The sequence below is a fragment of the Maniola jurtina genome, chromosome 25, assembly GCF_905333055.1.
Source record: "Maniola jurtina chromosome 25, ilManJurt1.1, whole genome shotgun sequence".
NCBI lineage: Eukaryota > Metazoa > Arthropoda > Insecta > Lepidoptera > Nymphalidae > Maniola > Maniola jurtina.
The window spans coordinates 2,587,872-2,615,570 of record NC_060053.1 but is presented as its reverse complement, the minus strand read 5'-3'; the positions used below and the strand labels follow the sequence as shown (position 1 = coordinate 2,615,570).

Genomic DNA, 27,699 nt, shown 5'->3' with positions numbered 1-27,699 from the left:
ATAAGTTTGACGTGTGTATCTGTGTGTGGCATCGAAGCTCCTAAACTAATGAACCGATTTTAATTTAGTTTTTTTTTATTTGAAAGGTGGCTTGATCGAAAGTGTTCTTAGCTGTAATTCAAGAAAATCGGTTCAGCCGTTTGAAAGCTATCAGCTCTTTTCTAGTTACTGTAACCTTCACTTGTCGGGGGTGTTATAAATTTTTAATTTACACTTGTATATTATAGTGTAGAACTATGTAGATGTAGATTGGGCATGCATAGGGTTCGGAATACGGGTAGGCATCAGTTAGGTACCTATATATTTTCAGGCAGGGCGCAAGGAAAACGGCATTGTGCTATTTCAACTAGGGTTAGCAGTGCTTTTGTGTAACTATGCCTGCACGCTACTGAATGTAGATAAATAACGTGTAACAGTAAGCTGTCTGTAGATATGTGGCAAATACCAATCAGATCCTAAACAAACATAAATCTCCCTCATACACTGACTGGTAACCTAAATTCAAATGTATTGTATTTGCTAGCAAGCTCTCTCTGGACTCTCTGGTGTCCGTTGTACAATCACACTTCACACTAATATTATAAAGGCTAAAGTTTGGGTGTATGTGTGTATGTTTGTTACTCCTTCACGCAATAACTACTGGACGGATTTGGCTGAAATTTGGAATGGAGATAGATAATATCCTGGATTAGCACATAGGCTACTTTTTATCCCAGAAAATCAAAGAGTTCCCACGGGATTTCAAAAAACCTAAATCCACGCGGCCGAAGTCGCGGGCATCGGCTAGTAGATGATATGATAGATTATTATGTTTGTCTCGTTCCATAGACAAGGAACAACAAATTTTATCTATATCTACTATAACTCAATATTTAAAAAACCCCCGACACAAAAACCTCTATAAGAAAACTAGAAAAGAGCTGATAACTTTCAAACGGCTGAACCGATTTTCTTGGATTATAGCTAAGAACACTCTCGATCAAGCCACCTTTCAAACAAAAAACAACTAAATTAAAATCGGTTCATTCGTTTAGGAGCTACTGTAACCTTACTAAGCTCTAATTACTATAACCTCAGAGAATTGTAGAGCCTCAATAGCTCAACCGGTAAAGAAGTGGACTGAAAACCGAAAGGTCGACGGTTCAAACCCTGCCCGTTGAACTATTGTCGTACCTACTCCTAGCACAAGCCTGACGCTTAGTTGCAGAGGAAAGGGGAATATTAGTCATTTAACATGGCTAATATTCTTTAAAAAAAAAGTTTTTCTTCATATCTACTATAACTCAAAATTTAAAAAACCCCCGACACAAAAACCTCTATAAGAAGACTAGAAAAGAGCTGATAACTTTCAAACGGCTGAACCAATTTTCTTTGATTATAGCTAAGAACACTCTCGATCAAGCCACCTTTCAAACAAAATTAAACTAAATTAAAATCGGTTCTAAAATCACTCTATACTAGTGTATACACTAAACTTATTTACTGCAATGTACCTACTTACTGGTTAATTGAAAACGAAATCCCATAGTTAATGATGAAAATTTAATTAACGTATCTCATTTTGCTCTTGAAACGTTTTAATTATGCTCACCGTTCAGTGACTTCAATCAATATAATATATTATCACACTTATATACGTATTGTAAAATTGCATAATATGCAATTAGCCCTAGAACGCTTTTTTTTTATAAAAAAATAGCGAGCAAACGCACCTAGTGTTAAGTGATTACCGCCGCCCATGAACATTTGTAGCACCAGAGAAACTGCCGATGCATTGCTGGCATTTCAGGAATTTGATGGTCCGCCACTTGAATAACCCCATGTTGTATTTCTGTAAATACTAGCTGACGCCCGCGACTTCGTCCGCGTGGATTTAGGTTTTTCGAAATCCCGTGGGAACTCTTTGGTTTTCCGGGATAAAAAGTAGCCTATGTGCTAATCCAGGATATCATCTATCTCTATTCCAAATTTCAGCCAAATCCGTCCAGTAGTTTTTGCGTGAAGGAGTAACAAACATACACACACACACACATACAAACTTTCTCCTTTATAATATTGTGTTAAAATAGTGTGATAAGTGCTTACAAAAAGCCGTGATAGCTTAGTGGTTAGGACGTCCGCCTCCTATTCGGTCGCTTATCGGCGGTCCCTCTGGTGCTGCAATGTTCATGGGCGGCGCTAATCACTTAGCATCAGGTGACCCGCCTGCTCATTTGCTCGCTATTTTTTAAAACTTAAAATTAAAAAAAACCCCTGACACAAAAACCTCTATAAGAAAACTAGAAAAGAGCTGATAACTTTCAAACGGCTGAACCGATTTTCTTCGATTATAGCTAAGAACACCCTCGATCAAGCCACCTTTCAACCAAAAAAAACTAAATTAAAATCGGTTCATTCGTTTAGGCGCTACGATGCCACAGACAGATACACAGATAAACACGTCAAACTTATAACACCCCTCTTTTTGGGTCGGGAGTTGATAAAAAATATACGGTAAAATTGTTATGTACCCTTAACAAAACAAATAACAAGCAATTTTCTTGCAACAATACAGAAATAAAAGCTGCAGTGCCGTATTTCAAACCCCTAGAGAGGATGATAATTTCTGCTATCATAAACATCTTGTCACGTTAAAATATTAACAGGGCTCTCTCCGTCACTCGTTTCATACAATCGTAGTTCCAATTTAATTTGAATATTAAGCAACCAAAGTCCATGAAATTTGGCAGACACATTTTAGAAACTCATATCTGTGTCTGTGGTGTTTTAGATTTTTCTAAAAATATGTAGTTTTAAAATTACAGGGGCTCAAAAATTTGTATGAAATTTTTTAAGACTGCGTAACTTTGAAACCGAATATTTTAACAGAAATCTGGAAAACCACAGACATAGATATTAGTTTCTAGAATATGTCTGCAAAATTTCATGGACTTTGGTTGCTTAATATTCAAATGAAATTGGAACTACGATTGTATGAAACGAGTGACGGAGAGAGCCCTCTTAAAAGGTTTTAATTGTTTCTTTGCTTTCAAATGCGCTGCACATTTTAGCTATTATTATAATTTGTATGAATTACTGTTTTAAAGATTGCACAACGGATTTTACTGATGTTGCGCAACGGATCAGCCTGGCTGTCCAACGCGGAAATGCAGCCAGTATTCTTGGCACCATTCCACGCGGGCATGATTTGTATAGTTATTAGATAAGGCTAGCTTTAAGTTTTATTGTAATAATAGCTGATACCCGCGACTTCGTTCGCGTGGATGTAGGTTTTTAAAATTCCCGTGGGAACTTTTTAATTTTCCGGGATAAAAAGTAGCTTATGTGCTAATCCAGGGTATAATCTATCTCCATTCTAAATTTCAGCCCAATCCGTCCAGTAGTTTTTGCGTGAAGGAGTAACAAACATACACACACACACACACACACACACACACACACACACACATACATACAAACTTTCTCCTTTATAATATTAGTGTGATTTTCATTTAAAAAAAAAAGTTTTAAAGATAAAGCTGAAACGAATAGCGTTTAGAAATAAACGTTTTCGATCATCATCATCGTCATCAATCCATTGCCGGCTCACTACTGTGCACAGGTCTCTCTCTAACTCAGTGTCTAACACTGAATGATAGTCACTGAGGTTGGTTGGTTCTACATTGCTGCTTCACAGGGTGATATAAAATTATACTTTCGTAGAAAACCTTCAATGGATTAAAAAACCCCTTTCATATGTTATCCCACTTGGTATAGTTATCTTATTTTGAAAATTGAAACACATTTTAATTTTTTTTTAATGATGTAACCACAAATTCGCGGTTTTCAGATACTTGTGCTATAATATTACCTCCCTACCTACCGAATTTCATGATCCTAGGTCAACGGGAAGTACCCTATAGGTTTTCTTGACAGACGCGACGGACGGACGGACGGACGGATAGTCAGACAGACAACAAAGTGATCCTATATGGTACGGAACCCTAAAAAAGTAAAAAAAAAAAATCCGGCGGCGTTTTGGATACGAAAGACAAATTCAGTGTCACAGGACTCTACTAACCAGAACAAAAACCTCAGATAAAATCCTTTTAAACTTTTTAAAGCTCTGAAGAGATTTAATATCTGCTGTGATGAAAATCTTGTTGCTTTAAAATATTACAGTTTTTAGATTTTTCTTTGCTGCCAGCGTTCTTGTGGTGCGAATTTCAGATATTTTTAATTTCACAGTCGAAATATTGCACTTGTTAAAGAAAAAAATCTAAGACAGGATAACTATGATAATATTTTAACCCCCGACCCAAAAAGAGGGCTGTATAAGTTTGACGTGTGGATCTGTGTATCTGTCTGTGGCATCGTAGCTCCTAAACTAATGAATCGATTTTAATTTAGTTTTTTTTTATTGAAAGGTGGCTTGATCGAGAGTGTTCTTAGTTATAATCCAAGAAAATCGGTTCTGCCGTTTGAAAGTTATCAGCTCTTTTCTAGTTACTGTAACCTTCACTTGTCGGGGGTGTTATAAATTTTTAATTTACACTTGTAACTATATAATATTGTTACTGCTATACTGTATTTAATCGAGGTCAGACCGACTAGTTTCCAACCACAGATTTTTCCAACTCATCCGGGGTCCTTTTTAGGGTTCGGAGAAACGGAACCCTTATAAGATCACTTTTTTGTCTATCTGTCTGTCTGTCCGTCCGTCCGTCGTGTCTGTCAAGAAACCTATAGGGTACTTCCCGTTGACCTAGAATCATGAAATTTGGCAGGTAGGTAGATCTTATAGCACAAGTAAAGGAATAAATCTGAAAACCGTGAATTTGTGGTTACATCACAGAAAAAAAAAATTAAATATGTATTAATTTTCAAAGTAAGATAACTATACCAAGTGGGGTATCATATGAAAGGGCTTTACTTGTACATTCTATAACAGAATTTTATTTATTTTTAAGCATATCGGTTTTTGATTTATCGTGCAAAATGTCGGAAAAATACGCGAGTACGGAACCCTCGGTGCGCGAGTCTGACTCGCACTTGGCCGGTTTTTCAAAGCGGGGTCTCAACCGCGACGCACAGCGAACTGAGTCCCTATGAAAAAGGATCCCGGATGGGTTCGAAACTAGTCGGGCTTACGTCGACTAAATACGTGAGTCTAGCCTTCTAGGTTAGCCCGCTTCCATCTTAGACTGCATCACCACTTACCACCAGGTGAGATTGCAGTCAAGGACTAGGTAACTTGTATCTGAATAAATAAATAAATACTGAGCTGTGAAAGCCTACTGGTTACTAATCACCAAATAAACTTAACTTCAATAATTATAGGTATATCGTGGAAAAGTTACGTGAAAGCCTTACTTAGCACAGAAAAACAACTTAGGCTCGCATCATGAACCTAGAACAATCACTCTTATCTTTTAAGAGAAATTGGGCCGAATTAGTCAGGCTTAAGAGTGCGAGTATATCAGGCTCTTGAGTAAATCGGCACTCGGAGATAATGCCAAAGTGTATTTGGGACGCGTTGAGAATGCGGGGATTATGTTAGGGTTTAGGCTTTGATAATAATGTAGGTACACAAACATAGTAGCCGCCTATTCTACTATAGTGTTTACGAGAACTTCTCATAAACGTCGAGGCTTCGACGTCACTGTCAGGCGTCAAATGATAGTACATTTTTAGGGTTCCGTAACTCAAAAGGAAAAATGAAACACTTTTAGGATCACTTTGCTGTCTGTCTGTTAAGAAACCTATAGGGTACTTCCTACCCTAAACCTATAGGGTATAGGGTACGTTGACCTAGAATCATGAAATTTGGCAGGTAGGTACCTAGGTCTTATAGCATAAGTACAGGAATAAATCTGAAAACCGTGAATTTGTGGTTAGATCATTAAAAAAAACTAAAATGTGTTTAAAGTGGTTCGGAACCCTCGGTGCGTGAGTCCGAGTCTCACTTGGCCGGATTTTTTTTATCGGTGATCATAGTTTAACGCTAAACCTAACGTAACTTTAGACGCTTATCATGCTACTAACCTACCTACTGGACCTAAAGCTTTACGTTTGGAACAGGAATATTTATTACTAGCTGATGCGCGCAGCTTCGCCCGCGTGGATTGGTCAGGTCCCCTGCAGCATCAGGATTGAGGAGTTGGACTCCAAATTTTTTATGAAACAATGTTGCAAAATTCCTCTATCGATTTAAAAAGAAATGACGCAAATCGGTTCAGAAATCTCGGAGATTTCGGTGTACATAGGTAGAAAAACACAACTCCCTTTTTGAAAGTCGGTTAAAAAAGTAGCCTATGTTACTCCCTGGTCAATTCTCTACTTGTCTGTGAAAATCCTGTCAAAGTCGGTTCAGCCGTTCCCAAGATTAGCCTTTTCAAACAGACAGACAGACAGACAGACAGACAGACAGGCAGACAGACAGACAGGCAGACAGACAGACAAAAATTTTAAAAACGTGTGATTCAGTTATAGTATCGTTCAAATAACCATATGACCTTAATATGCGGTAGTTATTTCGAAATTACAGACAGACACTCCAATTTTATTTATTAGTATAGATTTTCTATATCTCGTTGAAAAGAAACCCTAGTTTCACATGTTACCCCAGTTGTTTTACGCGTGAGATAAATAGCACACAGCTGTGGACGCTACTCGCCCGTTGCAGATTATATAAATTACACTTGTTTGCTCTAGACACTGTCTAGGTTTGTGTGTTTGGCCTTTACTCGGAAATCTTGAATCCTAGGGCATTAATTTAAATCTTACTCCTTTCTTCTTACGGACAGTGAAAAATTGAATAAGTATATTGTATTTTGGTTAGTAAATATTTTTCATTTTCATTAAGAGGGCTCTCTCCGTCACGCGCTTCTACTCGCTTCATACAATCGTAGTTTCAATTTCATTTGAATATTAAGCAACCAAAGTCCATAAAATTTTGCAGACATATTCTAGAAACTATTGTCTATGTCTGTGGTTTTCCAGATTTCTGTTAAAATATTCGGTTTCAAAGTTACGCGGTCTTAAAAATTTTCATACAAATCTTTGAGCCCCTGTAATTTTAAAACAACATATTTTTAGAAAAATCTAAAGCACCACAAACACAGATATTAGTTTCTAGAATATGTCTGCAAAATTTCATGGACTTTGGTTGCTTAATATTCAAATGAAATTGGAACTACGATTGTATGAAGCGAGTGGAAGCAAGTGACGGAGAGAGCCCTGTTAATAAGAGAGCGCTGTGGTCTTACTAGTACTAGTGGGAAGTCCTGGTTTCGATTCCCGGCAGGCAAAATTTCGAAATTTATAATTTCCTGGTCCGGTCCGGTGGAAGCCTTCGGCCGAGGCTAGTTACCACCCTATCCGCAAGACCGACCCGCCAAGCTATTCGGTAAGCGTTTCGGTACTAAGGATTTAATCAAAACTGCTATACCCCTTCCAAGTTTTACTTCTATAGCTTATCTGAATTCTATAAAAATTAGAGTAATAAAATCTAGAGTAAAATTCTCTAATTTTTTTACTTTACTAGAGTAAAGTAAAAAAATAAAAAGTAAAAATATAGTAAAATATAGTATAGTAAAAAGTAAAAGTAAAAAAGCCTAGAGGCTTTATAGTAAATATTCTCTCCTATAATGAGACCTTCCTGCAAGTAATTTAATACGCCCGCATGAGAACTAATTACTCTAACGAACACAACGAAGTTCTTAACTTCATACGAAGCTATAATAATATGAAACATGTTCGCTGTAAAGCTGGAGACTGACTTGTACCGTCTGTTTGTAATGTACAGTCAGAGGCCGTAAGTCGTTTAGCACCTTAATGATCATATTCACGTGGCACGGTTTTGCACATGCGTTAGATGTGTATGGCGCGTTCATAGACAAGTGTAAATTAAAAATTTATAATACCCCGACAAGTGAAGGTTACAGTAACTAGAAAAGAGCTGATAACTTTCAAACGGCTGAATCGATTTTCTTGGATTATAGCTAAGAACACTCTCGATTAAGCCACCTTTCAAACAAAAAAAACTAAATTAAAATCGGTTCATTCGTTTAGGCGCTACGATGCCACAGACAGATACACAGATACACAGAGACACAGATACACAGATACACACGTCAAACTTATAACACCCCTCTTTTTGGGTCGGGGGTTAAAAAAGGCTATAAGTGCGACAGGAAAGATACCCTAAGATAGGATTGTAATTGGTAAGAAACATAGATCACGGAAGAGAATTTTAAACCTTAGCCATGCGTATGAAGAATGATGATGCAAAACGTTTCGTGCGTGTAGATGGAATGTCGACGACATAAGTTCCTTGATAATTTCCTTTACAGTTTATTGCTTAAAACCCACCAACGTTCGAAGTGCGTGCCCGGTATCGAACCCCCGACCTCCGGACTAGGAGGCGGACGTTGTATCACGACTAACTTTGAGCATAGACAGATTGTACTCCCGATATCCGGTGCCCTTCCTTATTCCAGCCATCAAAAGAATTGTTTTACAAGGTTTTATTACTTGTAAGGGTCCTTTTTGGGCTCTCGTAACTTTCAATAACATTTCCTGGACCTTCCGGGACAGATGAAAATAAAAATATTTTGATATTGCAGATATCAAAATATTATTTTAGTGATAAGGTCGTCCTTTGTTTTTGAAATAATGTTTCTTTGTTCTGTAGTATATGACCCGGGGGTCCCACGGTTCTAAATGTCATACGAGTTACTTACCTATTCCATGCCCTATCGGAGGAATTACATTGATCTTCGTCTTTCATGAGGAATTCGCCCACGCAGCATTAAAACCTTACATAATATACTTACAAACAGACGGACAGACAGACAGACAGACAAAAAATATATATAACACTAGCTTATTTCCGTGACTTTGTCCGCGTGGACTAGACTTTCAAACCCATATATTACCCATAATATTATGTGTCCCTTAGGGGTTGAATTTTCAAAATCCTTTCTTGACGGATGTCTGTGTCATAATAGCTATCTGCATGCCAAATTTCAGCCCGATCTGTCCAGTGATTTGAACTGTACGTGCTAGATCGTCAGTCAATCAGTCAGTCAGTTTTTAACCCCCGACCCAAAAAGAGGGGTGTTATAAGTTTGACGTGTGTATCTGTGTATCTGTGTCTCTGTGTATCTGTGTATCTGTCTGTGGCATCGTAGCGCCTAAACGAATGAACCGATTTTAATTTTGTTTTTTTTTTTTGTTAGAAAGGTGGCTTGATCGAGAGTGTTCTTAGCTATAATCCAAGAAAATCGATTCAGCCGTTTGAAAGTTATCAGCTCTTTTCTAGTTACTGTAACCTTCACTTGTCGGGGATGTTATAAATTTTTAATTTACACTTGTTCCTTTTAAAATATAAACAGTAGGTTCATCTCTTCATAGTGCCGCGAGCAACACATGTAAATAAATGAACAGCTCATGTTCCTTAAGAACCAAGAACAAGACCAAGAACAAACATCTCGTACAAAGTAGCGAGTTGGCAGAGTCTAATGTAACAATGACACGCTTCTGAAACACTGAATACTAAAATGCAAGTGCATTTTCAGTTTACTGACGTACTTTGGTGTTTGGTGTAAACTAACAAAAAGCTATGAGTAGTTCGTGTATTGAATTTTTATGTTTCTTGTTAGACAGTGCCTCTTCAATAGCCTTTAACAGTCCTCAGCTGGACTAAAGGCCTCTTTTTTAGAAGAGTTTTTTTATTCAGATACAAGTTAGGCCTTGACTGCAATCTCACCTGGTGGTAAGTGATGATACAGTCTAAGATGGAAGCGGGCTAACCTCGAAGGGGTATGGCAGTTTTCAATAAAACCATGCTCCTTGGGTTTCTACACAGAATCGTACCGGAACGCTAAATCGCTTAGCGGCACGGCTTTGCCAGTAGGGTGGTAACACGGCCGAAGCCTCCCAGCAGACAATTATAAATTCTAAACCCCTGCCGGGAATAGAACCCGGGACCTCCCACTTGTAATACAGCGCTTATCGCTGCGCTAGAGAGACAGTCAAAGATTGCCATGAGTTTGCCCATAATCAGCTTGCAAACAGACAGACACATTTTTGCATTTATAATATTAATTACTGTTGTAATTGAATTAGTAAATGTTTTTTCTAATATTCTAAAGAACTTTAAAACCTAACTCAATTCCACCTAACCGCTAGATTGCTTTAACATTAAGCAGGTGTGAAAACTTGGAAGCGATTTGGTGACCACTTTTGGTCGGTTTCTCGGAGGTGCAATAAATTGGACCATTTTATTACTGAGGTTAAACATAATTTGTTCGAAAACTAGCCATTGTGCTATAAAAGCTTTAGCCAAAAGTTTTTAGTTAAATAAAAGGGGTAGGTAGGTATCTACTTAAATCCTATTGAATGAAATGAAAAATGAATGATTTATTCATTCAATAATGGAGGTAAGTAATTTGTAATTACATATGTTGAACTAATGTCTGATGAGCCTTATCATACATACATTTACATACATTTTGCCATTGTAACTATTAAATAATAAAGATTGACGTACCTATACTCAAAATTAAAAAAAATCAAATTATTTTTATTCAATTAGACTTTTACAAGTTCTTTTAAATCGTCAAAAGCATCTACCACTGGTTCGGAATGCCTTTCCTACCGAGAAGAACCAGCAAGAAACTCGGCGGTTGCTCTTTTCAAAGAATTTTTCTTTATTCATTGAATATGAAAAGTATCATAACTCAATGGTTAAGACTTCGGGCTCCTATTCTGTTTATCAGACTTCACACACCTTTGAGAACATTATGGAGAACTCTCAGGGTGAGATCTATAAACCGCACTCAGACTTTGCTTAGACTTAAGCCAGAGTTAAAACGAGACAGATGTATATCTCTCACATAAATCTATCTCGTTTTAACTCAATCTTAAGTCTGAGCAAAGTCAAAGCACGCTCTATAGATTTCAGCATCAGGCTTGCAGGTTCCCTCAAGATGTTTCCTAATATATTTTATTCGCTTAAAACGCACATAACTCCGAAAAGTTAGAGGTGATTACCCAGGATCGAATCTTTGACCGCCGAATGGTCTCTTTAACCACTAGGCTATTACCGCTTGCCTTCACAATAGTAAGTGATTATCACATCGCACTAACATTATAATGGCGAAAAATATTTTTTTATCTTAATTTTTTTGAGACTTGTCCGACCCGGACACGCCAGCCCGATCTTAACCTAAATAACAATTCTAACAGGCGATTTGTGTGTGTGTGTGTGTGTGTGTGTGTGTGTGTGTGTGTGTGCGTGTGTTTACTACTCTTTCACGCAAAAAATACTAGACGGATTTGGCTGAAACTTGGAGTGGAGAAAAATTATTGAATAAACACATAGGCTACTTTTATACCGTAAAAATCCACGGTTTCCGCGGTATTTTTAAACATATTTCCACGCTGACGAAGTCGCGGCCATCATTTAGTTTAATTATAATTGTAACATAAACGGACTGTCGCGTACAAATTGGTGGTTTTCACAGATTAGAATCTTCAGCGGACGCCACACATGCAAGCGCATTGTGGGAGAAACCAGCATAATAAGTACCATCAGCAAAAATGATTCTATAGTTTTTTTTATTGCCAGACATACGCTTGCGCTTGATGTTAATTATTCTTACTAAGTTTGCCATTAAGAAAAACCATTACGCATGGTACGGGTGGTTCCATAATAACCTACGGAATTATCATTTGGTTCTACATTGCTGCTCCACTTAGTGATACCAAAATAATTTTTCGTAGAAAACCTTCAATGGATTTAAAATAAACGTCAAATGAGCTCAGGTAGAAAAATAAACGTCAAATGAGCCTAGTCTAACTATGGATTATAGTGAAGGAAATGAAATGAAACTATTATCATTTTTCAATAGTTTTCTTTTAAATATCAACACATTTTTGACATCTATGGTTCACATATCTTTGGCTTTATAAAAATATGCAGAATATTTGTCTTCAACATGACTTAAGAGCTAAGACAGCCGAATTACTCTTTATTTTATTTTCAATACAAAAACAGACATTATTTATTTCTTTTTTTGCTGACCGTACGTTTATGAATATACAAGATTTGCTGTAACCTACGATGTTGCCAGTAATTGCATGCGGTCTAGTTTGGGCTGCAGCATAAGGGAATATTCCAGTTTTGAATTGGAAAATAGACGGCGTTCTTCTCATAGGAAATTCATATACCTAAAGCTATATCGATTTCGAAGAAGAAATACGATAGCTTGATTTTCATAGCATAGCTTAGCTTATTGGTTTAACGAAGCTAAGTTTATTACAAAGATATTATGTGAATGTTATTATGCGTTTTAAGGATTTAAATGTCACTTGCTTTAACGGTGAAGGAAAAGATCGTGGTTAAACATGCATGCCGGAGAGTTCTCCATAATCTTCTTAAGGATTATATTATGAAGTCTGCCGATCTGAACTTGGCCAGCGTGGTGGACCATGATCAAACCCTTCTTATTCTGAAAGGAGACCCGTGCTCAGTAGTGAGCTGACAAAGATTGAGATGATGATGATTAACTAAGAAAATTCTTAGTAAACATAGTTTTTTTTAAATCACACAGATAAAAAAAATTCACTATAGGTACTTACTTCTTACCTACTGGCTATCATAATAACCATAGATAATAGTTTATAAAAAAAAATTGACGATGTCAATCCTCGTGTTTGTCACTTTTCGATTTCCTTGAAAGTAATAACTATTTTAATTCAATAAGGAAAGTTTTCTTAGAAATAAAATAAATAATGCATAGTAGAAAGAAGAAAATCAAACGACACGATATCGTATACGATAACGTCGATCGTGATGCTATTCCTAAGAGAGGATATTACTCCGAGCTGGTCTCTAACTTGGCAAAGGATGAGAGTTCCAAACAAGTCTTCGCTAAAAGACGGATGAAACTTCTATTACAGGTAATTTTACTTGCAGTTAAGGGCCATTTTACTTTAATGTTAAACTATTTCGACTCTCAAATACTATCAACGTTGACATGTCAAGTAATCATCATCATCACCGTAAGCCGATAGACCTCCACTGCTAGACATAGGGATCTTTATAGCTCGTTCACACAGGCTGCGAAAGCATAGCGTAAGCGTAGACGTAGCACGTACCTTTCCGATGTAATGTATGGAACTATATGAAACATGGCACATCGCTTGCGTAACCCGGTGTGTTAGGGGTTTACGCGCGTCACTACGCGTCACGTGTACGCAATTGGTGTGAATCGGCCTTTAAGAGACTTCCAAATGATCTTGCGCCGCGCGCCGCCTAAACTCAGCGACTCCCTGTGACTCGTTTTATGTAGACCTGGCCTAATGGGGGGTCTGCCAACACTGGGCTTTCCAGTGTTTTTCTAGCATCTTAGAACCTTCTACACTATGCTTCTCTACCTCACCTTCTTCTAAATTATGGTCTTTTATAATTTAAGGCCAAGACTGATAAACTGGCACCCATGTTGATGTCCCTGCCGAAGCCACAGAAACCTAAGCTCCTGTTACCACCTGGAAGATGGACTACTTACAGCGAAGATAACAGTATCGTAAGTTGTCAAACTTCTCTTCTACGGGTTATCCAAATTACATTACATACATGGTAGTTTTGAATGGGCGAATAAAAAATCCTGTAAGTCTTTGCAATTGTGCATTGTTACGTCTACATCTCCTGAGGATACTCCGGTGTCGGAGCGAAACGTGCGTCGAGTGTGTTTTAGTGAAATTTTGTCGTGTTACGTGGTGGTACTTGAGGCTCGCTTGGTGGCTGGCTTTTCCTGCATGCTTAGCAGAGGGAGAGCGGGTGGTGCATGTCGCATGGTGGATGTTGTACCACACAGATTGGATCTTTTTAGCAGATTATAGCAAATTAAGCTTTTGATTCTTTGTATATCATGGACTTCTGCAAAGTGACGCCTGCTACTATACGATATCTTTTAGAATCAGCACGATAGCCGACACGATGCTTTTAATATCAATTATATTCAAGAATGCACACAAAATACCTATTTACTTAGGACAAGAGATGTAAACTCTACAGTAATCATCATCATCAACAACCGATAGACGTCCACAGCTGGACATAGGTCTCTTGTAGGGACTTCCACACACCACGGTCTTACGCCACCCGAATCACTCACTCCCTGCGAGACACCCATCCAGTTATCGACTCGGGTCAACGATGCTTAACAATCTTAATCGATTGATATGCGTTATCACAACTAGGCCACACGTCCCTCTAACGTCTATTTATAAATATTTTCAGCAATTCCCATTCGAAACATTCGTTCCGAAACTCCAGTTTTTGAGCGTAGTTTTACCCAAAGAAATACCACGACTCGTCAAAATAGAAAGGCTGCGACGGAAATTTCTGGCTGCAAATATTAAGGTTAGTTCAACTCTTATACCTACACTTTCATTTGATTTTATTTTCTGTCACGTTTTTCATACGGGATTTTCTGAAAATCCTTTTTAAAACCACCTTCTACTTTATAGATCTAATTCTAGGTATTCTTCTTTATGTTTCGATATGTTTTTTTGTAGAAAATGTTACGGGAGCGAGGAATACAGCCATATCTATTGATACCACCAGCTGAGTATCCTCTGTCTGACGAAGAGTACTACAGCCTTTACAGCATCTTCCCAAAGATGGATCTAGAGCCATTTGATAATACAGATTATGACTGCAGGTATTTAAGGCTGATTTACACCAATTGCGTACACGTGACACGTGCGTGACACACGCAAACCCCTAACACACCGGGTTACTTATACGTCCACGCTTTACGCAAGCGTCGTGCCATTTTTCATACAGTTCCATACATTAGAACGCAATGATACGTGCTACGTCTACGCTTACGCAGCCTGTGTGAACGAGCTACTATTGTATTTGGTAGCAATATAGTAGAAATAAGTCTTTTTAGGTTTCCATACCCATAAGTTGAAAACGAAGCTCCATTAAAGCTTAATGTCATTCTGCTGTCTGTCTTTCTGTCTGTCTGTCTGTCCGCAAGTCACAGGTATCTAACTCGTAGACGAAATGAGCTACAGACCTGAAATTTTGGTATTATACTTATAGAAAAAAATACTTAAAATTATTCTTTTCTACCTAGGGTCCCAGAAGAATGGCTAAACCTGGGTCTTATCGAAGGCGAGCAGTACCCATGTCCAGGATTAGCTTTTATACCGAAACTAGAGGGAAAAGCCACGAAACCTCATTCGGACATGCTCCAAAACCTCAACAATTCTTACCAGGTTATATTATAAATTACTAGCCGATGCCCGCGACTTCATCCGCCTGGCTTTCCGTACATTATTTTGAAATTAAAACTTTAATTTTTTCAGTGGACTAACGTAGCGGCGTTTAGTTTTGATAAAGAAACGGATAAATGGGATATAATGGCCTTGGATGGATCAAAACGCCGTTTTAAGTAAGAGCGTCTTTTACATAAAGAAGCGATCGATCCCGGGCACGCACCTCTAACTTAGGTTAGAAAAACATTGTGAGGAAATCTGCATACCTGAGAGTTCTCCATAGTGTTCTCAAAGGTGTGTGAAGTCTGCCAATCCACTCCTGCCCTTAGTTTTAATGCTTATTAGTAGCGATAACCTTCGCTGATGACAAATGACTGTTAAGGGTACATCCCTGATGACAAGTAACAGTTAAAGGAACTATTCCTGATGACAAATGACAGTTAAGTGTTTAGGGTGTACTTAACTAAATCAGAGCTACAAAACTTTACTAATTCCAGTGTTCCCCGTATTCGGTTAATGTTTAAAGCCGATGATCCTGAAACTTTCGCGGAAAGAATCAAGTTTGCAGTCAACTTGCGTAACGAGGTGGAAAACAATTTCAGGTAAAATCAATACTGTAATACTTAAATCTCTTCTTATAGTCTACTAGCCGATGCTAGTAGACTTTAGGTTTTAGCGGCATGGGTTTAGGTTATTGAAGGAAGGATCGGAAGGTTATTGAAAATCCCGTGAGAACTCCTTGATTTTCGGGGATAATAAGTTATCTATCTCCATCCACGGGATGCAAGCTAACTCTGTTCCAAATTTCATATAAATTGGTTAAACGGATGAGCTTTTAGAATCCTGTAGGAACTCTTTGATTTTCTGGGATGAAAAGAAACCTGGGATGTCCATCCCGGGATGCACACTGTTTCTGTACCAAACGTCAAAATTGGTTTAACTGACGGGCTGTGAGAAACTAGCAGACAGGCAGACCCACTTTCACATTTATAGCATTCAGAGTATGGATTACCATTTACTGTTTTTTTGAAACTTGGAAGAAAGAGGCTTACCCAGCACTGAGAAGATGGCCATATATACGTGAGGATGGTAAGGGCTAAAAAAGAAAAAGATGGAGATCTTCTTGAAATACGTATTATTCTATGCACATAATTTTGTGTTACTCACAGATTCTATTTATATTTGGACTGTCTGATCCTCGATGGGCTACCAAGAATGCCGCTACATTTTATGCCGTTGATATTAAATATGGTGTTAATTCACCATCAAGCCAAAGAAGTGGACCAAAACCATCTTAATAGCCTTAAACAAGAAGTACGTATTTTTAAATGACTTGACATTCTATGATTTCGGGTCTCTTGAAGACAGACCCTGGTGAAAAAGAACTATAATAAATCCATCGTCAGGACGCTACTGAATATTCATATTCATATTCATACTCATACTCATATTCATACTCATACTCATACTTATACTCATACTCATTCATATTCATATGCTTTATTTTGCACGGAACACGAATCTCTTCTCAGGATGAGGTTTGAATAGTCCACAACATTGGGCAAGTGCGGATTGGTAGAATTCACATGCCTTTTGCAAACACTATGGAGAATTCTCATGTAAGCAGTTTCCTTCACCGTTATATTTAATTGCTTAAAACGCACATAACTCTGAAATGTGAGAGTTGCGTGCTTGGAATAGAAACCCAGACCCCCCTAATGAGCCTAAAGGCCGATTCACACCAATTGCGTATGCAGCACGTACATGTGACACTTGCGTAGTGACGCGCGTAAGCCCATATACGTAACTGCACGCACTACGTCTACGTGAACGTTCACGCCACGCAAGCGGTATGTCACGTCTCAGTTCCATTACATTACAACGCAGTGGTACGCGCTTCGTCTACGCTTACGCAGCCCGTGTGAATGAGCTCTTAGACTGAAAAACTAGGCTATTACAGATTTTCTTTTGAATAATAACCGAAATCAAACGGGTACTTCAAATCACGAAGAAAAGGTAGAGACCAAAGGACCATAGTTGATCACCTATTCAGTTACTGACTTGCGCCAACATTGCTTAACCAACATTATCGATTAACATACTCTGTCACAACCACACCATAATACAATCCTCAATGATTGTACAAAAATTTTATTGATATTTCAACAGGCGGAAACCAATTACAGGAAAATGGAGGGTAAAATGAAGATAATAAACACAATTCTAAAGTACCCAACTCTGTATAACTTCATTAACCCGCCAAGTAAGGACTATATACCACCTGTACCAGATTATGGTAAGCATACCTGATACTAAAATCATCATCATAACCAGTCCATTGCCGGCTCACTACAGAGTACGGGTCTGAAAAGCCTTTGACTGCAATCTCACCTGGTAGTAAGTGATGATGCAGTCTAAGGTGGAAGAAGGCTTACCTAGAAGGGTATGGCAGTTTTTATAAAACCCATACCCCTTTGGTTTCTACACGGCATCGTACAAGAACGCTAAATCGCTTGGCGGCACGGCTTTGTCAGTAGGGTTGTAACTAGCCACGCCCAAAGCCTCCCACAGACCAGTGACTTAGAAATCATAAAATTCCAAACCCTGCCGGGAATCGAACTGGGACCTCCCACTAATAAGACCACAGCTTACCATTGTGCCGACTTCGTCTGTGTTGGCGTTTGCTGGCGCGCGTGCTCTGCCTTTTTGGAGTGTTTTTTTTTTGTTAAAAGTGGCCGGGTTTTGTGTTTTACTGGTGTTTTTGGTGGTGGAACTGACTGGGAAGCGTTCTAAGGGGGTGCCGCGCGCGTGTCGACGAGCGCCGGCACAGACGAAGTTCATACTTATATATGTAGTTTCCCTAACTTGTAAGTACGAGTAACTACAAACTTGACAATGGCTAATCTTTGTAAAGCCAGACGAGAGAGGAAAAAAACCATTGTGCCAGGGAAGTCGTCATAACCATAATTTCTACCACAGGTCGCTATCCATGCGATATGGTGGACTTTGCTGGAAGATTAAAACATAACCAGTGGTTTTCTCTCTATGTACTCACGGAATCCGTTTCTTGCATACACATGGTTGTGGATGAATGCCTAAAGGTAACGTCTATTTTTACCCTACTGCGGCAAAGCCAAAAGGAAGGGTTATGATTTTAGCAGTCTATGTATGTATGTAAGTATGTACCTATGTATGTTTGTATCCAGATTTTGTGTGTTCCACCGTAGCGCCTAAACTACTGGGCCGATTTTGATGAATGAGGTGTCAATCGATTTGTCGTAAAGGTCCGGGTGACACAGGCTTTATTTTATACGAAATAATTGACCTAACGGGTGTTACATCAAAAAAGTGGGCGTGTTCAAAAATTTTTTGCTATTGTATCGAGTGGGATGTCAAATGAAAGAGGAGAAAATTTTGAGTTCATGAGTATAAATGTACAATAACATTAAAATATACCAAGCTACAGAAAGACAATTTTACTCTAATATTTCAGTGTTTATTAAGACGATCGCTGTCGGATTTAGTTTTCAATTTTATCTTGTTGATAATCTAACGAAAATAAAAAACTCTATCGCAAAATAATATTAAAAGAATTGTTTTCGTCCCCATGAATAATACCTGGTTTTTCTGAGTGACGCTTATATTATAATTTATAATTTAGTTTTCCATATTTGTTAATAAAATATCAGGTACATTTTGTAGGTGGAGTCAATGCTGTTCTTTACAGCTAACTATGGCAGGAATGTTAGCCTGGCAGAATTTGATGCTGCTCAGCAACATTGTACCTCTATGGTAAGGAATCCCTTCTTTATAGTCGTATTCCTTCATTGCTGAGGATCGTGACTCCTTTCCATTAATCACATAATGGTAGGAGTTTTCTTGGGATAATAATGCGGGGTATCATATGAAAGGGCTTTACCTTTACATCCTAAAACAGATTTTATTTATTTTTACGTATAATAGTTTTTGATTTATTGTGCAAAATGTTGGAAAAAATACCCGAGTACGGAACCCTGAGTGCGCGAGTCTGACTCGCACTTGGCCGTTTTTTTTTTTTCAAACAATTAATAGTCTCTATAGTAGTTTCCACTCAATTTGTTTGCGTTCTTACAGATGCTGAAATACCTAAACATAACATGGCTGAATAACACTGCGCATGCGATTCGAATGTCTTACAGAGACGTTGGCAAAGGGTAATTCTGTCTTATTTATTAACCCCCGACCCAAAAAGAGGGGTGTTATAAGTTTGACGTGTGTATCTGTGTATCTGTCTGTGGCATCATAGCTCGTAAACGAATGAACCGATTTTAATTTAGTTTTTTTTTGTTTATAGGTGGCTTGATCGAGAGTGTTCTTAGCTATAATAATAATCCAAGAATATCGGTTGAGCCGTTTGAAAGTTATCAGCTCTTTTCTAGTTACTGTAACCTTCAGTTGTCGGGAGTTGTAAATTTTTTATTTAAATTTGTGTACTGTGGTCCCAAATAATAGAATATTTATTTTATTTATTTTCTGTTTTATATAAACTCTTATTATTATTCAATGCAGATGGTTCGACATCTACGAAAAGAAATGGGAGTTCTATGGTATCAGTAAGCTATGCAGGACAATGCAACTTGTCAGATTCCGTATGCAGGTATTTTTTTTTATTCATTAAACATGCTACCTCATGACTGCGATCACATTCAATGGTAAGTGACGATTCAGCTTAAACTTGCCCGCTGACTTGAAAAGCGTAGGTACACCAGTTTATTAAGCCTATAGGAATAACCCTAAGATCTAAACAACTCTATGTGGTATCGTACTGGAATTTCTGTTATTTCTTAAACTGTATTTTGATTTGAGTTTTTTTTTAAATTTAATACATGTCAACCCTTACCGGCTATATCACCTGGTGGTAAGTGATGATGTACCTAGTCTAAGGCTTAGTAAGTTAATCATGTAAGCTACTTACGTCTGTAAGCTAGTTACGTGTTACAGGTGTATTCGCGGCCCAACTTTACTAACCTAGAAAGAGTATGGCAGTTACCAAAACGCTCAATCGCTTGGCACGGCTTTGCAAATAGTGATACTGCTAATACCTTACCAGAGCCAATTTCGAAATTTTCAATTTGCTCTTGCCAAGAATCGAACCCAACCTCCCCACTTATAAAGCATCACATTCAGAAAGGTTGTCATACCCTACGAGGACAAACTTTGATTACAGTTACGGTTTTTCAGTACGCTTTACGGTACTCCATTGAACAATCCATGGCAATGTTCGTCGCTTTAACCGAGACCCCCTGCCTCTGTACATACTGGTGTGAAGATGACTACAAGTGGGACTCGTCGGATCTGATCAACTCTCCCTTCCGTTCCCCCACCATCACTCTGTTCTACTTCCATCTGATGATGTCCGTTGATGGCCCCTACTACACCACGCCTCCGGAACAGTTTGAGGTACTTAAAATCACAATTATCATCATTATAATTGGCACTATAGCTCTTTGCCTGAACCTAGTGTAAAAGATTTCTCCATCTACCTCTGCCCTATGTGTCTTCCAGTTTAAATCTGATAGCTTCCACCAGCGCAACTTGGATCGACTGACATTCTCCTTGCATTACGATGTTATATTATAATATTTTTGGTGGTATTACAAGAAATATTTCATGACTCCTGCATTACGATGTTATATTATAATATTTTTGGTGGTATTACAAGAAATATTTCATGATTCCATTAGAATCTTAAATCAGATGTCAGCCCATAAAGTCTAACATTATTTTTGTATCACCCTGACAGAACAGTCAGCTATCCTGTGAAATTTTCGTGGATCTTCTCAGAGTAAAAAGTATAAGAGCAAAATTAATCAAACGCTTTTATTGAATCTCATTCGACTCAAAAAAATGTTTGGACTCTGGAACATTGATTAGCCATACAACAAACATTGAGTCGATTGAAAGTATATTTGTTACAAAACAGATTGTGATCCAGAGGCTCTTTCGGGAGATGCTATACCGCTGTCACTTCATACCACAAGTGCATCCGAAGATTATGACTGGTCTTGTATTCGATAAGGAGTTATACCTAACATCTATCGGTTAGTTATTTCCCTCAGAAGTTTCTTAAATTGTTTTAATTTAGATTTCTTTCAATCCCATGAGGACTCAATTTTCCGGGATAAAAAGTAGTAGACGGACCAAGACGGGGGCATTTCGGTACCAAAATTTGTCATAATAAGTTAAATGGATGGGCAGTGAAAAGGTAACACACAGGCATACAGACACACCTTCGTATTATTAACAAGGATTATGAATTTTTAGGTCTCATGGAGCCAAATGTAGTTGATTACAGAGAAAGGTTGCTGAAAGCGTATAGAAAATCCATCATTCCTCTGATTGCGTACATGCACGAGTACGATTGCTATAGAGATATTTTCGTGTTGGACATCGAGGCATACGTTGAGTAAGTTACATCTTCGTCTTCTTCTTCTTCTTCGTCGTATCACTCTTGGCAGAGCGGTCGTGGTCATCACGAAGCAACGTCTTTGAGGGCAGATGCTATACGCCTAACGAGCATTCGCCACTTCTCCCTGCTGGCTGACAACCTAGCACACTCGTGTAAGGGACCCCCCACAGCAGACTTAATTTTCGCATGGGCGACCTTCCCTCATTACATTATCATCATCATCATCAACCGATAGACATAGGTCTCTTGTAGGGACTTCCTTCCCCACGCCAAGGTCTTGCGCCGCCTGAATCCACCGGCCCCTTGCAATCTCTCTCACAAACCCTATTGGTGGGTCTTCCATGCTTCTCATAAAAAAACTTATAGTCTTTCATCGGGCAATGGAAAGAGCTATGCTTGAAATTTCTATACGTGATCAAATCAGAAATGAGGAGATCCGAAGGAAAACCAGATTAACCTTTCGAAATGTTAAACAATGTTACATGCTTTTATATTGGACGTCAACCACATTACCATTCAAAAGTACTTGTAAAAGTCTAATTGAATAAAAATATTTTGAATTGAATTGAATTGAATTACCAATGCTTGAGATTTCTCGAAGGAGGAAGAAGATTGTGAAGTTTCCGAACATGTATTATTCTTGCGTATTTTAAAGGGCATTCCGTGAAGAGAAGCATTCTGCATCGGAAACGCGGGAAGAAATCCAAATGCACTATGATGCCAAGCAAGATTTGATCTGGCGCCTACCACAATACATTAACATTGGACCATTTGCGCTAAACGTGGACACTTTAAAGGTTGTTGTCAATAATCTTTTCAAATCACTATCTTTTATCACAGTAGTTTCAGTCAATCTAACTTTATCTTACTTTAAAAATTGAAAATACTAATTATTTGTTCAACACATTTAATTTTTTTTTCTTGACAGTCTGTCATGTAACTCATTGACAGTCATTGACAGTCTGTAATTTTTTTTTCTTGTCTGTCAATGTGTCAGACAATGAATAGTGATCCTATAAGGGCTTCTTTTTTAAACTCTAAAAACTGTATTTAAATAAGTTTTCAATTACGATTTCAGCAAATACTAGTAACTAAACGCTCGGACATAATGAAAGCGTTATTAACAATGTGGGCGGAAGAGGTACGCCTTGTAGTGGACGACGTTATCCAAGCCTATAAAAACATCATGAGGAAATTGGGGGAGAAACCGAATTCTATAGAACACGTCTTCGAGTTAAGAGAATGGATGGAGTCCATTCCGTTTGCCCTGAAGACGCAAGATGACATTATGAAAAAAGTTCATACCGTAAGTTTTTTTTTTTTTAATTTATTTATTTCGCCAACAACTTCCATACAGTTAAATCACAATATTTACATACAACATAATTTCAGTATGGTTGTCAATTATAGTAAGTTTCACAGAATTATTCTCTACTTCTGATGGTCATAACCCCTTTCAATTAATCAATAATAGTAAGAATCGTCTTGTGATAATAATGCGGTGGGCTTCCAAATACTTCGTCAAAGTCAATCTATAGATTTCAAACTTAGACTCTTAGATTTTACTATTATTATCAGACTTTAGTGATACCTCGGACCTTTAAGGTCTGTCGCCCATCCATTTACCAACTTGGGTCAACGTTGCTTGACCCAAGTTTTTAGATGTTTTTTTAATGTACGGATAGAATATAACCAAGAAGAATAATAAAATTGGGTAACAATTAAAAACTGATTAATATCAAACTTATTTTTAAGGATTATGAAGTACTAGACGTTTTCTTCACTCCTCTTGAAAATGAAGACTTCAGAGCGCTATGGGAAGCTATAGGCTGGCCTTTAAATATTACCAAACAGGTTTGTCAGTTATTTATTCACGACTCTTCTGCACTTTACTCAATCAAGAAGTTAACCATTGATCATCATCATAATCAAACCATCGCCGGATCACTACAGAGGGCCTCCTCTCAGAAGGAGAAGGGTTTTGGCCATATTAGTCTACCACACTGGCCAAGTGTGGATTGGCAGACCTTTGAAAACATTATGGTAAACTCTCGGGCATGGGTCACCTCACGATGTTTTCCTTCATTTGATATTTTTATTTAATTGATTAAACACACATGACTCCAAAAAGTTAGAGGCCCGGTTTTTTTTGCATGGTCATAGTTAAAGACCTGAAGAGTGATATAGGCTACTTTAGCCGGAAAATCAAAGATTTCCCACGGGATTTTTCAAAAACCTAAATTCACGCGAAAAAAGTCACTGGCATCCGCTATTTATTTAATAACTAGATGATGCCCGCAGCTTCGCCCGCGCGGATTGGTCAGATCCCCTGGAGCATCAGGAATGAGGAGTTGGAATCCAAATTTTTTATGGAACAATGTCGCAAAGTTAACGATTAAAAAAAAATACGCAGATAGGTTCAGAAATCTCGGAGATATCAGTGTAGGTACATAGGTAGAAAAACACAACTCCATTTTTCAAAGTCGGTTAAAAAATTAGCCTATGTTACTCCTTGGTTAATCCTCTACTTGTCTGCGAAAGTCCCGTCAAAATAGGTTAAGCCATTCCGAAGATTAGCCCGTTCAAACAGACACGACACTTCAATTTTATTTATTAGTATAGATATTAGTATAGAAGATTATGTTGTACTACATTTTCAGCGGGAATTTGCTACTCCTTATAAAAGAAAGAAGTGCTCATTTAGAGATCTGTTTTAGGTAGTAGAAACGACAGATTTCCTGGAAGAGGAACAGGAGAAGTTCTGGAAACTTCACCAACAAGATGAACAGACTCTGTTCGATAAGATTGACATGTTCACTGCCCAATGTATGGCGCTCACTTTGCAATCCGATTTCAGCAGGGTAATTAATATTTTCTATTCGACTAAAAAAATGAAAAAATATTTACTAACCAAATACAACTTATGCAATTTTTCTATGTCCGATGGTAACCACACTAGGTAATCCTGTGTGAATCAATTTGATTTTTCAATAGTCAAATAACTTTTATCTGAGGAATAAATTTGAGGTCATGGCAGTTTTTGTACATAGGAAATCTATCAAAACGTCAAAGTTATTCCTCGTACAAAAGTTATTCGACCATTGAAAAATCGGCGCTAATTTGTTAAAATTATTCAGGTACACGAAATAGCCAACGATATCAAGAAAGCCTGGAAGGGTATGAAGGACTCCCAAGATTGGGGACGTATCCTCAATCAAAGACAGAAGTTATTTGGACAACCAGTGGTGCCTTTTGCAGACCTCAACAAATTGGTCAAAGAATTTGAACCTTACAGAAACTTGTGGGTCACAGCATCTGGTGTGTGGAATAATCATTTTAGATAATATATAGATAGACAAAAAACATAACATGAAATAACCAAGACAAAACGAAGAGACAAAAACTAAAAACTATTGTTTGCAAAGGCGGCCTTATTGCTCAGAGCAATCTCCACCAGCCCGGCTAGCATGGGCAGTAGATAAAAATTATATCCCCGATTATATCCACTGATTTGTATGACATCAGTGGATATAATTGGGGGATATAATTTTTATCTACTGCCCATGCTAGCCGGGCAGGCAACCTTTGGTGAAAGGAGAAACTATTTTATTTATTTATTTTATTTAAACAACTTTATTGCTTAATACTATGACAAATAATAAGAATAAAGGGCGACCTTATCACTATAGCGATGTCTTGCCGGCAACCCATCGATAGCTCAACGGTTGAGGAGCGGCCTGAATTCCGAAAGGTCGGCGGTTCAAACCCCACCCGTTGCACTATTGTCGTACCCACTCCTGGTACAAGCTTTACGCTTAATTGGAGGGGAAAGGGGAGTATTAGTCATGATTTGCATGGCTAATATTCTTCGATAGCAATGTTTTCCAGGCAACCGATCACTATTTTAGTTTAGTTTTAATTCATAGGACATGATTAAACATACTTAAATAATAAGTACTATTATTTTTGCCCTTTACACAGATTTCCTAAAATCCAAAGAAGTCTGGTTCGACAACCCCCTCATGTATGTGGACGCTGACGCCATAGAACCCGCCATCAACGAATATTACAAAACCATAGTCAAGTGTATCCGCACCTTTGCTGATTTGCCCAAAGTACAACATGTTGCACTAACGATTCGGGTTGGTAAAGTCCTTCATCATAATCACCATGAAACCCATCGCTCGCTCACAGCAAAGCAAGGATCTCCTCTCGGAGTGGGAAGGGTTTTGGCCGGTGTCTACCACGCTGGCCGAGTGCGGCTTGACAGACTTTGCATTTTTTTTATTCAGATATAAGTTAGCCCTTGACTGCATGCAATCTTACCTGGTCTAAAATGGAAGCGAGAACGCCTTCGCCGGTAGGATGGTAACTAGCCACGGCCGTACCCTACCACCAGACCAGAACAGAGGAAAATTAGAAATTACAAATATGCCCTGCCAGGAATCGAGGAGTTAAAGAAAAATAAGCTATTTTTCCTTTAGTATTTTATTTAATCGTTATGTTTATAGTAACCAAAAGTGAGAATATCTTGTTTATCACACTTCACATCACACTTTACACTAATATTATAAAGGTGAAAGTTTGTATGTGTGTGTGTGTGTGTGTGTGTGTGTGTATGTTTGTTACTCCTTCACGCAAAAACTACTGAACGGATTTGGCTGAAATTTAGAATGGAGATAGATAATATCCTGGATTAGCACATAGGCTACTTTTTATCCCGGAAAATCAAAGAGTTCCCACGGGATTTCGAAAAACCTAAATCCACGCGGACGAAGTCGCGGGCATCAGCTAGTACGTACTATAATGAACTTAAACAATGTAACAATGATCTTTTAGGATGACATGGATGAGTTCAGACCACTCATACCTGTGATACAAGCTGTGAGAAATCCAGGAATGAAAGAACGCCATTGGAACGAGTTTATGGAGAAGGCTGGTGAGTTTGAGATTAAAAAACCGGTCAAGTGCGAATCAGATTCGCGCACCGAGGGTTCCGCACGGGGGTATTTTTTCCGACATGATAAATCAAAAACATACAAAAAATTAAACAAACGAAGGTAGCTGTGAAATGCATTACAAGTCACAAGTCTGGGCAGCGCTATTGCTGTCAAATGAGTGAGCGAGTCAGAGTACATGATCATATCTATACTCTATACTAATGAATAAAATTGAAGTGTCTGTCTGTAATTTCGAAATAACTACCTCATATTAAGCTCATATGGTTATTTGAACGATACCATAACTGAATCACCCGGTTTTAAAATTTTTGTCTGTCTGTCTGTCTGTTTGAAAAGGCTAATCTTCGGAACGGCTGAACCGATTTTGACGTGATTTTCACAAACAAATAGAGGATTGACCAGGGCGTAACATAGACTACTTTTTTAACCGACTTTCAAAAAGGGAGTTGTGTTTTTCTACCTACGTACACCGAAATCTCCGAGATTTCTGAACCGATTTGCGTAATTTTTTTTTAATCGATAGAAAAACTTTGCGACATTGTCCTGAGAAATCAAAAGTTCCCACGGGATTTTTAGAAACCTAATCCACGCGGGCGATGCTGCGGGCATCAGCTAGTTATACATATATCACAATGCGTAAAAAGCTTAGCTTCCGTTAGGTGACGGGTTTCCCCAACGGAATCTCAAAAAAAAAAATATTCAACAGGTATAACGGTAACAATGAATGACAAACAGACATTCGCAATGTGTCTAAAGCAAGGAGTGGCTCAGCATGCAGAGCTTATAGCTGAGATAGGAGAGTTGGCGAGTAAGGAGTACGTCATCGAACAGTCGCTGGACAAGATGTTGAACGACTGGGCTGCTAGGACTATGGAGGTTACTCCTTATAAGAACACTGGTTTGTATTTTACCTCGAAAATTCTTTAGGAAAATCGGACAAAGGGGGTTACGCAAATTTCATGTCTATAAAAGTACTAGCTGACGCCCGCAACTTCGTCCGCGTGGATTTAG

At 38.2% G+C, this 27,699-nt stretch overlaps 1 protein-coding gene across 1 annotated transcript in view; it reads left to right on the top strand.

Moving 5' to 3' along the window:
- Positions 1-12,737: 12,737 nt before the first annotated feature.
- The window catches only part of LOC123878094 (dynein axonemal heavy chain 1-like), an 87,623-nt gene continuing 72,661 nt past the window's right edge, over positions 12,738-27,699 (top strand). Inside the window, exons 1-24 of the mRNA XM_045925150.1 lie at positions 12,738-12,948; positions 13,464-13,574; positions 14,291-14,413; positions 14,569-14,714; positions 15,138-15,279; positions 15,370-15,455; positions 15,777-15,881; positions 16,449-16,593; positions 17,449-17,575; positions 18,259-18,380; positions 18,982-19,071; positions 19,393-19,472; positions 19,828-19,915; positions 20,500-20,718; positions 21,242-21,359; positions 21,583-21,724; positions 22,383-22,524; positions 22,806-23,033; positions 23,483-23,581; positions 24,445-24,588; positions 24,865-25,045; positions 25,709-25,869; positions 26,567-26,666; positions 27,395-27,586. Of these exons, the coding sequence (XP_045781106.1) occupies positions 12,781-12,948; positions 13,464-13,574; positions 14,291-14,413; positions 14,569-14,714; positions 15,138-15,279; positions 15,370-15,455; positions 15,777-15,881; positions 16,449-16,593; positions 17,449-17,575; positions 18,259-18,380; positions 18,982-19,071; positions 19,393-19,472; positions 19,828-19,915; positions 20,500-20,718; positions 21,242-21,359; positions 21,583-21,724; positions 22,383-22,524; positions 22,806-23,033; positions 23,483-23,581; positions 24,445-24,588; positions 24,865-25,045; positions 25,709-25,869; positions 26,567-26,666; positions 27,395-27,586 (3,259 nt within the window). The 5' untranslated portion in view covers positions 12,738-12,780. The remainder of the gene's footprint in view (positions 12,949-13,463; positions 13,575-14,290; positions 14,414-14,568; positions 14,715-15,137; positions 15,280-15,369; positions 15,456-15,776; positions 15,882-16,448; positions 16,594-17,448; positions 17,576-18,258; positions 18,381-18,981; positions 19,072-19,392; positions 19,473-19,827; positions 19,916-20,499; positions 20,719-21,241; positions 21,360-21,582; positions 21,725-22,382; positions 22,525-22,805; positions 23,034-23,482; positions 23,582-24,444; positions 24,589-24,864; positions 25,046-25,708; positions 25,870-26,566; positions 26,667-27,394; positions 27,587-27,699) is intronic.